Source organism: Erpetoichthys calabaricus, chromosome 17 (assembly GCF_900747795.2).
Source record: "Erpetoichthys calabaricus chromosome 17, fErpCal1.3, whole genome shotgun sequence".
Classification (NCBI taxonomy): Eukaryota; Metazoa; Chordata; class Cladistia; order Polypteriformes; family Polypteridae; genus Erpetoichthys; species Erpetoichthys calabaricus.
In genome coordinates this window covers 27,452,429-27,466,130 of record NC_041410.2, presented here as the reverse complement: position 1 = coordinate 27,466,130, position 13,702 = coordinate 27,452,429, and the positions used below count along the sequence as shown (strand labels likewise).

The 13,702-nt window shown below is 39.6% G+C and overlaps 1 protein-coding gene across 1 annotated transcript in view; it reads left to right on the top strand.

Annotated features, from left to right (window-relative positions):
- The window catches only part of LOC114668210 (potassium-transporting ATPase alpha chain 1), a 47,890-nt gene that overhangs the window by 32,051 nt on the left and 2,137 nt on the right, over positions 1–13,702 (top strand). The window contains exons 16-21 of the mRNA XM_028823872.2: positions 181–349; positions 3,395–3,549; positions 4,421–4,544; positions 4,812–4,957; positions 7,161–7,294; positions 12,360–12,461. Coding sequence (XP_028679705.1) covers positions 181–349; positions 3,395–3,549; positions 4,421–4,544; positions 4,812–4,957; positions 7,161–7,294; positions 12,360–12,461 — 830 coding nt within the window. The remainder of the gene's footprint in view (positions 1–180; positions 350–3,394; positions 3,550–4,420; positions 4,545–4,811; positions 4,958–7,160; positions 7,295–12,359; positions 12,462–13,702) is intronic.

The following is a 13,702-nucleotide window of genomic DNA, read 5'->3' as shown; positions in this document are numbered from 1 at the left end:
GAATCTTGTATCTAAACCAATAAATAAGAAATGCATAAATGAAATACAACAGGATTTATATTTTGTATTTTATAAATTTAGGTTTGAACATTGTAGAAAATATTACCAGAGAACTACCTAATACCTAAATCTACAAAGGAAAGAAAGCCGTACACTTACAGTACATACTGTCATCAACAGGGCTCTATAGTGGCAGTGACGGGTGACGGTGTGAATGACTCTCCTGCTCTGAAAAAGGCAGACATTGGTATTGCCATGGGAATTGCCGGCTCAGATGCAGCCAAGAATGCAGCTGATATGATCCTGCTTGATGACAACTTTGCTTCCATCGTCACTGGAGTTGAGCAAGGTGAGAAACAAAGCAATTCACAAGAAACACGACAGCATGTTAGTACTGGGGAAAAGAAAAACTTAGTCATAGATGTCTGCAATAATATTTTACACTTTTGTTTGTTAATTTTATTAAAGTACACATGTATATATAGTCATTGTACATGTGATGTCTTAAACGTATTATACAGAGTTTTCACATTTACATTTTATTGAGTTGCCCTCTGGAAAATTAATATATGTAATTCTTTTTTTTTTTCACCATGTAAAATCTATCATTTGGAGACAAACAGGCAAATTGAGAAAGCCCAGGTGATGGCCTGACGTACTAATAGAATGTGTGTTACCATCTTCCCCTCTCTGGACATTTTCAGTACACTTATTTCACATTAATTTGTTTTGAAATGTTTCTTTGATTTTCTAATCTTTCTGTACTACGTGTGGGGATTCCAACAATTTATGTATTAAAATGTTGCTTTTTAGATAGATAGATAGATAGATAGATAGATAGATAGATAGATAGATAGATAGATAGATAGATAGATAGATAGATAGATAGATAGATAGATAGATAGATAGATACTTTATTAATCCCAAGGGGAAATTCACATACTCCAGCAGCAGCATACCGACAAAAAAAACAATATTAAATTAAAGATTGATAACAATGCAGGTAAAAACAGACAATAACTTTATATAATGTTAACGTTTACCCCCCCCAGGTGGAATTAAAGAGTCGCATAGTTTGGGGGAGGAACGATCTTCTCAGTCTATCAGTGGAGCAGGACAGTGACAGCAGTCTGTCGCTGAAGTTGCTCTTCTGTCTGGAGATGACACTGTTTAATGGATGCAGTGGATTCTCCATAATTGATAGGAGCCTGCTGAGCGCTCGTCACTCTGCCACAGATGTCAAACTGTCCAGCTCCATGCCAACAACAGAGCCTGCCTTCCTCACCAGTTTGTCCAGGCGTGAGGTGTCTTTCTTCTTAATGCTGCCTCCCCAGCACACCACCGCATAGAAGAGGGCGCTCGCCACAACCGTTTGATAGAACATCTGCAGCATCTTATTGCAGATGTTGAAGGACGCCGGCCTTCTAAGGAAGTATAACCGGCTCTGTCCTTTCTTACACAGAGCATCAGTATTGGCAGTCCAGTCTAATTTATCATCCAGCTGCACTCTCAGGTATTTGTAGGTCTGCACCATCATTTACTCTTACATTCCTCAGGATATTCTGGTTACATTAGTTGCTGACTTTACAGTGGCACTGTGTGAGTGAGTTTCTAGGTGAATGAACCCTACAGTGGACTGGCTTTTTGTCCAGGCCTGGTCCTTGCCAGTATAGGCCATGATACTAAAATAAATTAAGCAAGTTTTAGAATGTTACATTGTATGTAAATGTGAGGTTAAGGAAAACCATTTATACGGTCATGTGAAAAAGTAAATACACCCCATGAAATGTTGATTTTATAACATGTATAGCTAGAGCAAAGTTGGATTTCCTTTAAACAGCATCTTTAATTATAGGTGATGTAATTAAAAATGAAAATAGATATACCATTTCTATTTGTAAAAAAAGTACTCCCACCCTTGGCTCTAACAGCTGGTATATGTCCCCTCACTTAAGGTTTCCTATAACTATCCAGCAGTCTCTAACATCGACTGAAGGACAGTTTTTCCCACTCCTCCATGCATATTTCTTTCACCTGTATGATGTATGAGGGGTGTCTTGTATGCACAGCCCCCCAGAGCATCACAACAGATTCAGATCTCAGCTTTGCCTTGGCTATTCCAGAACTCTCCATTTCTTTCTTTTAAGCCATTCCTTGGTGGGTTTACTGGTATGATTAGGGTCATTGTCATGTTGCAATATCCACCTTTTTAAGCTTTGGTCTTCTGACAGATGGTCTCACTTTATGATTAAGCACTTTTTGGTACAATGAAGAATTTGTAGTGGATTCTGTGATGGTGAGTTGCCCAGGCCCTAATGCACAAAGTAGCCCCAAATCATAACCATTCCACCACCAGGCTTAACAGCTGGCATCATATCAGGGTTCTTCTGGTCAAATGCGGTCTTTGGTTTTTGCCAAACATGTCTTCTGCCACTGTGGCCAATTAACTATCTTTGCATATTGTTTCAGAAATCCAAGTCTTTGCCTGGTGTTCAAAAAATTGTAGTCTTGCCCTGATGTTCTTTCTGAACAGCAAATGTTTCCTCATGGCACACCTTCTTTGTAGATCTAGCTTGTTCACCCTCTTCCAACCTAATGACTCATGCACCTTGACATCAAGGCAAGAGCTTGGACTCTTAAAAACCTCTTTCAGCATCTTCTGCTCTACTCTTGAGTTGAATTTACTGGAGTGGCCTGGCCTGGCCTGGACAAGGTTTAAAATCTTCTCCACTTATAAATGATCTTCAGGGAGAGTGCAATCATTGACTTTGAATTACTTAGTAACCTTTTCAATTCCCAAACTCCTAAGCATCTATAATCACTTTCTGAAGGCTTCAGCAAGCTCTTTTGATCTAAGCATGGTGATAACACTCACTTCAACAACAAATAGCAAAGTAAACTACCCGTCTGAAGATTAAATAAGATGGGCTCAGTCAAGATTCTCTCTAATGATGTTCTAATCATTTAAACGTCATCTGGAGCACCGGATTCTAATTTTAGGTATTTGAGGCAGTGATAAATGTAGGGGTGTACTTTCTTTTTTCATGTGGCTGTATGCATTCACCTTTCTTTTAATGCAGTTGGATGCAACAACCTCTTTTCCATAAAATTATTTTGAAGATGTTGCACATTTTTGAGAAACTATCATTTCATCTCTTGACTTATACATGTAATAGCCTATGTACAGTATTACCAAATCTGAAAATATACATTTTGAGTCATTTGCTTTTTTGTGAATTGCCTGTCATCTACAGTATATCATACTACATTGATAAACTTCCAACAAAATCTTCAAGCAGATTAATCCCTCCCACTACCACTCCAGAGTGGATCGTTCCCCAAATGAAAGAGGACATGTGGTTTCAGTTTATTCAATTTTGGCCTCTGTTTGCAGGACGTTTGATCTTTGACAACCTGAAGAAGTCAATCGCCTACACCCTGACTAAGAACATCCCTGAGCTGACACCATACCTCATCTACATCACTGTCAGCGTTCCTCTTCCTTTGGGCTGCATCACTATCCTCTTCATTGAGCTGGCCACTGATATTGTAAGATTTTTTTAAATTAAATCAATCTACAATGTGTAATGGTTAATGCTACTGCTTCATAGATCTAGCATCCTGGGTTCAAATCCTGTGCCTAGCCAAGGTATATGTAGAGTTTTCACATTCTTCCCATATCTACATGGCTTTCCTTACACAACCCTAAAGACATGTGTGTGAGGTGGACTGGCAACTGCAAACTGACCTGTTGGGTATGTGATTGTGAATGTGCCCTGTGATGGACCATCCAAGTCCATCTGCTTTGCTCTATCCAGGGTGTATCTACTTTGCACCTGATTGCTGCTAGGATAGGCTCTAGCAACCTTGGATCACATCGAGTCATTTTGAGAATAAATGTTTATATACAAATCAGTCAATACAAACCCAGTACTTCCAGTAAAGCACCTTAGGAATACTGTGACTGTACTAGCAGTGCCAGGTAGGAACCAACATTCATGTACTGTATAAACCTGCATTGACCAATATGAGGCAAATCAAATTTGCTTGTATGTTTTAGGGTTGTGGAAGTAAGCCTGAATGTATTTAAACTGGTATTAGTACACTAAAAATGTGGAAATAGGACCTAAAATGGTAATCTATTCTAGGACAAAGCTGTGTGATGGAGTAGTACTACCTGTCACAATGTCTTTTATTTAAATATGGCTAATAATTGCATATACAGTAAGGGTTCATCCATCCAGTACAGGACCACTGGGGCCAGAGCCTATTCCAGCAGTATTAGATAAAATAAGAGAAAGAATCCTCAAAACCTTGGTCCCAATGATAGAACAATAAAGCTCAGAAAATTAATAGAAGAAAAGAAAACCTCCGACTCCTACTACAAAAAGTACTAGTGTATTGTTTCACTGTTTTTCAGTTCCCTTCCGTGTCACTTGCCTATGAGAAGGCTGAAAGTGATATAATGCACTTGAAACCAAGAAATCCTAAAAGAGACCGCCTGGTGAATGAAGCTTTGGCTGTGTATTCCTATTTTCAGATCGGTGAGTCACGTTATCATATTTTAACTGTGGGGTCAAACAGTTAATTCAAGGAGTTAACAGCAAATCAAGAAATATATTTGATTACGAGTGATGATTGTGTAGTATGCCTAATAAAAAGTCCAAATAGACAGTTTTACTATTCTAGGGAGGAGCTGTAAGCTTTCGTAGACATTAAATCTCAGTTCACGCCATTAGATTTTAAGTAGAAGGAAGAAATATCCCTTTTGTGAAAAGCAAGCTAATTTCTGCCGTTTTTTCTTTGACCAGGGGCAATACAGTCTTTTGCTGGCTTTACGGATTACTTCACTGCCATGGCCCAAGAAGGATGGCTTCCACTTCTCTGCGTAGGATTACGCTCACAATGGGAGAACCCACATAACCAAGAAGTTCAGGACAGCTATGGACAAGAATGGGTATAAATTGTTGATGCAGGCACAATATTAAAACATCGCGATTACTTTCGTTTCAGCACATGCATGTGATATCAGAAGATTTAAGTTTCTTTAAACATTAATGAGTATATCGTTATTTTGGTCGATAACACCTAACTCGGGGGTTCGGTGGTAACTGGGCAACAGTCAACTCGGCGAAATACAACTCAGCAAAAGACAATTCGGCGAAGAAACAACTTGGCAAAATACAACTCGGTGACATCCTTTACCAGTTAGGTAATAGTTAGGTTCAAAGAGATTTTTTAATTATATTTAAATGACAACATGATTTAAAATGTTGAAAATAAATTTTTATAATTGACGAACAAACTTTATTCTGCAGATGGAACAAACTCTATCTTACATTGTCTTCTGCAACCAAAATTGCTAATCCTTTATCCATCCATTTTCCAACCCGCTGAATCCGAACACAGGGGTCTGCTGGATCCAATCCCAGCCAACACAGGGCAGGGACCAATCCCAGGCAGGGTGCCAACCCACCGCAGGACACACACAAACACACCCACACACCAAGCACACACCAGGGCCAATTTAGAATCACCAATCCACCTAACCTGCATGTCTTTGGACTGTGGGAGAAAACCGGAGCTCCCGGAGGAAACCCACGCGGACACGGGGAGAACATGCAAACTCCACGCAGGGAGGACCCGGGAAGCGAACCCAGGTCTCTCAACTGCGAGACAGCAGCGCTACCCACTGTGCCACCGTGCCGCCCACTAATCCTTTATATAAATTGTATTGATTTTAATCATATGATAGCGTTATTTAGAATACAAAAGGTGACCTGCGAGTATGGCTTAAGGAATATCTTTACTCTCAATGTATTGGGAGTCTCATAAAGCAGGTGATTCTGTGGATTTTCCGGTGCCCTACCTTGTCATTTAAATATTAAAAAAATCTCTTTGAACCTAACTATTACCTGACTGGTAAAGGATGTCGCCGAGTTGTCTTTTCACCGAGTTGTCTGTTGCCCAGTTGCCCCTGTATGTGGGATGCCATTTTACTAGCCTTTGGGTATAAATCCAGCATGGTGCTTACTTCCAAGTACCCAGTCCAGTATTCTGGACTAAACTGACAAAGTCAACAACAGTGGAAGGCAGGTTTTGCAAAGCGTATTAAATAAAATGGAGTTTCTGAAGAAGTTCTGTACATTACCAAGTGGAAGCACACAGGACATATCTATGTTATTTTCGGTTTTTGCACATATATTGTTTGCTTGCCAATTTCTTTTAATTTTAATTCATTTTTGTACCATCTTGATTTTCTGTATTTATGTAACAATGTTTGTATTAATCATGTGGCTGCTGTGATAAAGGCACTATATTGCGCCTGACCCGGCACAGACTGACCCAGAGGCACGTGTAAAAATACAACACAGACTTTATTTTACTTCAGCTGGAGGGCACGTCTTCCCCGTAATCCCTCCAGCCACAACACAGACCCAAAAGCACTTGATCTCAACAACACAACTCTCCACCTTGGCACCACCACTACTCCCAGGCAACCTCGTCCTCTTCCTCCTGATTCTGGCTCCTGAGTGGTGGATGCTGGCCCTTTTTATAGCCCACCCGGAAGTGCTCCAGGTGTTTGATCACATGTTGTTAATTGGACTTCCGGGCGAGGCTGTAGAGGTGTCCACGCTGGCTCCGGGATCCATGCAGCACCCCCTGGTGGCCACCCCAGATCCCCACAGGGTTGTGGAGAACTCCATCTCCCATGGAACCCTGCGGGAAACTGAGGCACCATCATCAACCAGGGAGGCTGCCACCAAGTGTCCCTTGGGGAGATACTGAGGAGCCCATGGCTGCTCCCTCAGAACATAAGTAGAAGCGGTGTACCAGCCGGGCATGGGACCCGGCCGCCCGCCACACTGCTTTGATCACAATTGTGACGTCCCGGGATGTGATGCTGCAAATAAGGTGGAGCTCACTTCCTCTGTTATCCCTCAGTGGACATAAAAACTCTTTCCTGTTTAGTGCTACTTTGACTTACCCTCAATTAAGACCTAGCATTAGGTTTTGATATCTTTTCAGTATCTTTGACTTTAAGTTTGTTTTCCTCCGATTTTCATTTTGACTTTCTACCATTTAGACTTGATAGTAGGATCACATTGGTGCCCATGTTCTTGTATACAGTCATTAATCTTCTGTCTTTGTCATTTCAGACGTACAGCCAGAGGCTATACCAGGAGTACACCTGCTACACGGTCTTCTTTGTTAGCATTGAAATCTGCCAGATTTCTGATGTCCTCATCAGGAAAACCCGTCGGCTTTCCGTCTTCCAGCAGGGATTCTTCAGGTGTGTTGCTTTCTTTTCATACGTTTTTGTGAAATATTTATTAACGAATGATGCATGCTGTTTTTCCCGAATACTGTAAGAGCTCATTTTTCCTTTGGAAACTTTGGCATTAGTACGTACACTTTAAATGAAGAGCTGTAGTCAGTGGACACTTTATTAGGCACATCAATTGTTTGTAAAATACAGAAATTGTCATCAGGTGCCCTCATGTTTAGGCCTATTGCAGGTTTGTATTCCAACCCAGTTTCTTAATTAGAAGAGAATCCTTACTGATGCCACAGCTTGTTATTTAATGCTCAATGTGTCAAATCAGATTAATTTTTCTAAGAATATCATTGAAATGATTTGTGGAGGGGCGGCACGGTAGCGCAGTGGGTAGCACTGCTGCCTCGCAGTTAGGAGACTTGGGGACCTGTGTTCGCTTCCCGGGTCCTCCCTGCGTGGAGTTTGCATGTTCTCCACATGTCTGCGTGGGTTTCCTCCGGGCGCTCCGGTTTACTCCCACAGTCCAAAGACATGCAGGTTAGGTGGATTGGCGATTCTAAATTGGCCCTAGTGTGTGCTTGGTGTGTGGGTGTGTTTGTGTGTGTCCTGCGGTGGGTTGGCACCCTGCCCGGGATTGGTTCCTGCCTTGTTGGCTGGGATTGGCTCCAGCAGACCCCCATGACCCTGTGTTCGGATTCAGCGGGTTGGATAATGGATGGATGGATGATTTGTGGAGCCAAATTAGATAAGGAATTGTTCATTTGCAGCATGCAAAGAAAAAAACACACACAGACAAAAAAATAATCAAACAACTATGGGATTAGAATCTTCACAAATGAGTTAACTTAAATGAAATTCAACAATGTCGTTAGGACAATAATTGTTGCAGGATCAATAATTGGCTCCTATTTAAGAAATTACTTTGGAAGAAAAACTTGTAGCCAAGGGCTATCAAATTAAGATCCTGAAAGGGTGCAGTGGCTGCAGATTTATGTTCCAGCCTCATTTTTATTTAGCAACCATTCACTGCTGCTAATTTAACATACTGTACTTCTTTTGCTGTAATATAAATGGACTTGCTTAGATATTTTTTCTTAATTGGCAATAAAGAGATCTAAATCAAAATAACCAATGACCAGCTAACTCAGGGGTCTCAAACAGTTCTGGAGGGACACCATTTTCTCACTAAGCACTCTTTTATTTATCTGATAATGATACACTATATGGACAAAAGTATGTGAACACCCCTCTACATTTTGGAGTTCAGCCATCCCCATTGTTAACAGGTGCACAAAATCAAGCCCATAGTCATGCAATCTCCATTGTCAAACATTGGCAGCAGAATGAGTCATACTCAAGAGGTCAGTGACTGTAAATGTGGCACTGTCATAGGATGCCACCTTGGCCAAACGTCAGTGCATGACATTTTCCCTGGTCAACTGTACGTGCTAATATTGTGAAGCAGAAGCATCGAGGAACAACAACAGCTAAGCCACTAAGTGGTAGACCACTCAAACTCACACAGCAGGGACACAGAGAGCTGAAACACACCATATGTAAAAATCATCAGTCATCAGTTGTATCACTCACAACAGAGTTCCAAACTGCCTCTGGCAGTAACATCAGCACAAGAACTGGGCGCCAGGAGCTTCAAGAAATGAGTTCCCATGGCCAAGCAGCTAGCAAGAAGACTAAGATCACTACACCAAACAATGCCAAACATTAGACTCTAAAGTAATGAAAATCCACTCTCTAGAGTGATGAATTGTGCTTCACTCTCCCTCAGTCTGGTGGACAAATCTGGGTTTGGTGGATTCCAGGTGAATGCTATCTTCTGGACTGCGTAGTGCCTATTGTAAAGTTTGGTGCAGAATGGTGTGGTAGAAATTTAATATCTTAGTAAAGAAAGAAACACCCTCTAACAGGACAAATAAGTAATCAGGCAACTGGAGAAAAGCTGCTCATTGTATCTTTTAATTACTCCTCAGCAAAATGCCTTAGAGGGAACATTCTTCAAAAGCAGACTATTACAGCATAGTCAGAATGGTCAGAGAAACAAAGAATAGAGGTTCATTTTATAAACTATTGAACTTATATACAGTGTCAATCAATGCATACATTTACTCTGGCTGGTTTGCTGGTTTACACCCAAATGACTTACATAAAATAAAAGTCTATTATTCCAGTAATGGTGCACTGCACGAATACACTTGACCTGAGCATTCCTAGTTTTCATCCTCTTTCTCTGTACGTTTAGCATTCGTTTGCTCAGAGGTTGATGTGCTTGCTGCTTCCTGAGCAGCTCTTCTCTTCTCCACCCTAGCAGCCCACTTCTTCTCTTCTTCTTTTTTTTTTTTAAATCTTATGAATTTTCATCATTCCATACAAATAGATCAGTTTTTACAAAAAATAGGATTGAAAACAGATAGACCCCCACCCCTGAGAAAGACAGCATGGCCAATGGGGTAAACCTTAGAGCTTGTAAATATACCTAAACTGATTAGTTTAATAGGGCAACAGAGATGAATGGAGAAGAGAGAGAAATGCGGAGAGAATTGCTTCCTCTGTGCTTTAAGAGCTTATTCTATAAATATTATTGATTAGATCTTGTCATGTTTTGAAAAAGTTCTGTACAGATCCTCTAACTGAGAATCTCTTCACGGTAAAACTGATTAAGTCAGTGTTTGTGTTGCAATTACTTAGTACGTTTTCATTAATTTTCACTTAAAGCTGGCACTTAAGTCTTCAATCTGCCTCAAGAATGATTTAAGATATGAAGAGATAGGGGAAGTGACGGCAAAGTGCCAAGATTGATTCTACATTAAATTAAAATAAAATAAAAATCATCATGTGTACCAAATTTCAGTTCAATAGGTCAAATGGTTTGTGAGCTACAGGTGATTAAAAATCCTGGACAGACAAATGAACAGCCACGGTAGCGTATTATATATAAAGATTCTGGTTCTTCTTATACCTTTTGAGATGAGCTACCACCCTTGAACTTTCTGTGCATATAAAAACTGTCCATTTTGATTATTTACAGGATATCTGATAATTTCTTAGTCATCTTTCAGTACATGTTGTTGTTCACTTTATGTTTATCTTCTTTCCTGACATGTTTGCAAAGGTTTCTGACATTTATTAACCCTTTATGCTACTTCTTTAAGATGTAAGCTATGTTACCCTACAATTATTCTTCCATAACGGTCAGGGGCTGTTGCCCAGGTTTTGGGCTAGGCCCCTTGGTTCCAGTGATAGGTGCTCATTCTGCCACTCCAGTCATTTCCAAAATATCACTATACATGTGCTATGTTAGCCAGAGCAAATCAGTAGTTCTCAGCCCTTCACTTTTTTCTTTTCAAATACTTATATTGAGACAGATATTGTATAAACAACACTGGTAGAAATGGGATATAAGTTAGTCTGGTTATTTGGTGGCTCACTTTGCATTCTATTATTGTTTGGCTTCTGGTTAAGAAAAAAATTAAACAAATAAATGCAAGTTAATTAAAATCGGGGAAGCACAGTACGTTCCATTAGTATTAGTCATTAGTTAATAATATACAAGGTTGAAAGAACAAAAACCTGCAGCTACTGTGGTCATACAGCAAATGAGATTGAAACCCCTGCTGAACTTGGTGGGCCTTTGCTGTTGTGTATGAAAATCCAATCCCAGAATCCTATTTCTGTGATGCACAACAATCACACCATTGTCAAACTAGCTTTGAGCAAACATCTTGTCCATTCTGTTTGGTTTATCGTCAAACAAACTTCTTGACCATGTCTAGACTAGTGTACACATTGACTTCTTGGAGGAGGAGGAGGATATTTGTGTTATCAGGCAGGTCTACACAACAAATTGGCTTCTGACAGTTAAAATTAGCAGCTGCTTAGTACAGCCCACAGCCTATTCAAAGTGCTTCTCAAAAGGTTACAACTGCAAGAGAACCTACTTTTTCATTTATGGTAACTGGAACAAGGTCTTGTAAACAAGGTGAAAACTTCAAACAATAAGGTGCCTGAAAATTTTATCTCCTTGGTAATAACCCTGAGCATCTCTCGAACTATTCTATGTAAATATGGTTCTTCCGGAGTGTTACTAGGATTCCTTTGTTTTGATGATATATGGAACATTGAGCCTGAATAATTAATGGAACAGTACTCTGCTGCCATCTTGTGGATCAAATAACATCATATTTCAAAAAAATCATGAATATTTCTTCACTTCTGCAACTGAATGGTAACTCATCAATATTCACAAGTGGAACAGGGCCTTCAACAAAATAAAACAACAGCATATAAACAAAAAGTTGTAAATCCAGTTTTAGAACAAACTGAAAATAAACCATTAGTTGAATTAAGCGACAGTGATGAGGATTAAGAATTGGTCATCAGATGTTCACACGGGTAGTGAAACTGATGTATACAGCACTGTACAACTGAACCACCATGATATGCCTGGTGAATACGGTCGATTGAAGCTTCACTGTGGTATAAGCAGCTTCCTAGCAAAAAGGCAATATGATAATGATCAAGTAAAAGGACAACAAAGCTGTTAGCCCCCTAAGCACTGTTCACAATTAAGCAACTGTCACTGTTCAAGTTAGGGGAAACATGGTAGCCAACAATAACACAAGGGATGCATTGATCATGTTGATCAGGCACTTGCATTCTACATGCTTTTACTGTCCAGATTGTGACATTGGGCTGTGCAATGATTTCAAAACATATCACACAAAGGACGTTTACTAAATCTGCATCAGTACAGCAGTGGACACTTGACATATGTTTCTTAGTGTATTCATGTCGATGTTTTAGTACTTACATGTTTTTGTTACACATAATACAATTTTTTTCTTGTTAAATAAACTAACACTTTTGGATCAGTTTTCCAGGGGTAAACGTAACGCTAAGGAGGCCATCAGCCTTCTGGAACTTTGATACGAAACTGTTAATCACAGCACCCAAACTGCATTTATCCAATTACGTCCTCATTCTAGATACAATGCTTATCCAGATATTCACAGAAAATTAATTCTATATGAACAGAAACTAATAACATTCTCCTTTGTCTTCCCAGGAATAAGGTGCTTGTTACTGCCATTGTTTTCCAGCTCCTTCTTGGTAACTTCCTTTGCTATTGTCCCGGCATGCCAAATATTTTCAATTTCATGCCCATCAGGTAAGACTTTCATTAGCATGTAATTGACATCTTTACTTGGCTTTGAATGAGATCATCCAGTACTAGGGTGTTGTACAGTGTTAGCCATTATGGATGTAGTGAGAAGTCAAGCAGAATGACACCTTTTATTAGCTAACTAAAAAGATTACAATATTCAAGCTTTCAAGGAAACTCAGGCCCCTTCTTCAGGCAAGATGTAATATAGAAATTGAAGTTGCCTGTGTTTATATAGGCACCAGGACAGATACAACATTGGAAAACCTTTAAGTGAGACATCTTAGATGTAAAAAATTAATAAACCTCTCCAGGCTAAGATTCTCAATGAAGAGATCTATTAATTTTTTACATCAAAGATGTCTCACTTAAAGGCTTTCCAATGTTGTATCTGTCCTGGTGTCTATATAAACGCAGGGAACTCCAATATCTGTATTACATCTTGCCTGAAGAAGGGGCCTGAGTTTCCTTGAAAGCTTGCATAGTGTAATCTTTTTAGTTAGCTAATAAAAGGTGTCATTCTGCTTGACTTCTCACTAAAGATCATCCAGGGATTAACACTTTTTAATATAAAAGCATGATGCCCTAATGTTTTGCGCTGTATACAAGTGTATTGCTGCTGTTACTGAGTGTTGATTTTCTACATGGCAGACTCAAAAATAAATAACTGCAACTAAATTTTCACAAATACGATGACTAAGTCTGGATCAATTTACAAAACCCACTAGCACTAACATCCAATCACCTTCACGGTCATATTGTTGTACATCTCACTGCAACCTGTGGAATGGAGCTTGGCTGGATGTTGGTGACACAGAGCCCGTCTTGGTCATTTTCACAGCTGATGCAGCATTCAATGAATATCCTCACAGTGGCCTACTGAACGAGGCCCTAGCTGGATCCACAGGCTGCAGAGAGATGTACTAAGCCTCTCATGTATGTTGCACACATGGTTTCCTCACATGGCCCTGATGAACTTCGCTCCAAAGAAGGCCATGAAATAGTTAAAAAAAAAACATAAGAAAGAAAGTGCAGGCAAACAGTTTTATTCGACAGTATTCAATGAAGTAGAAATGTCTTATTTAGGTTTATTTCAATTACTAATATTACTAAACTAAATTGTATGCATTTTTGTATTGTTTTGACAAAAAAAATAAGGTAGGGAATACATAAAATGATTTCCTGTTTAATAAATGGTAATTAGGTATTCCTGTTAAAAACATTCACCTTACAAAGCGGTTTTCAGG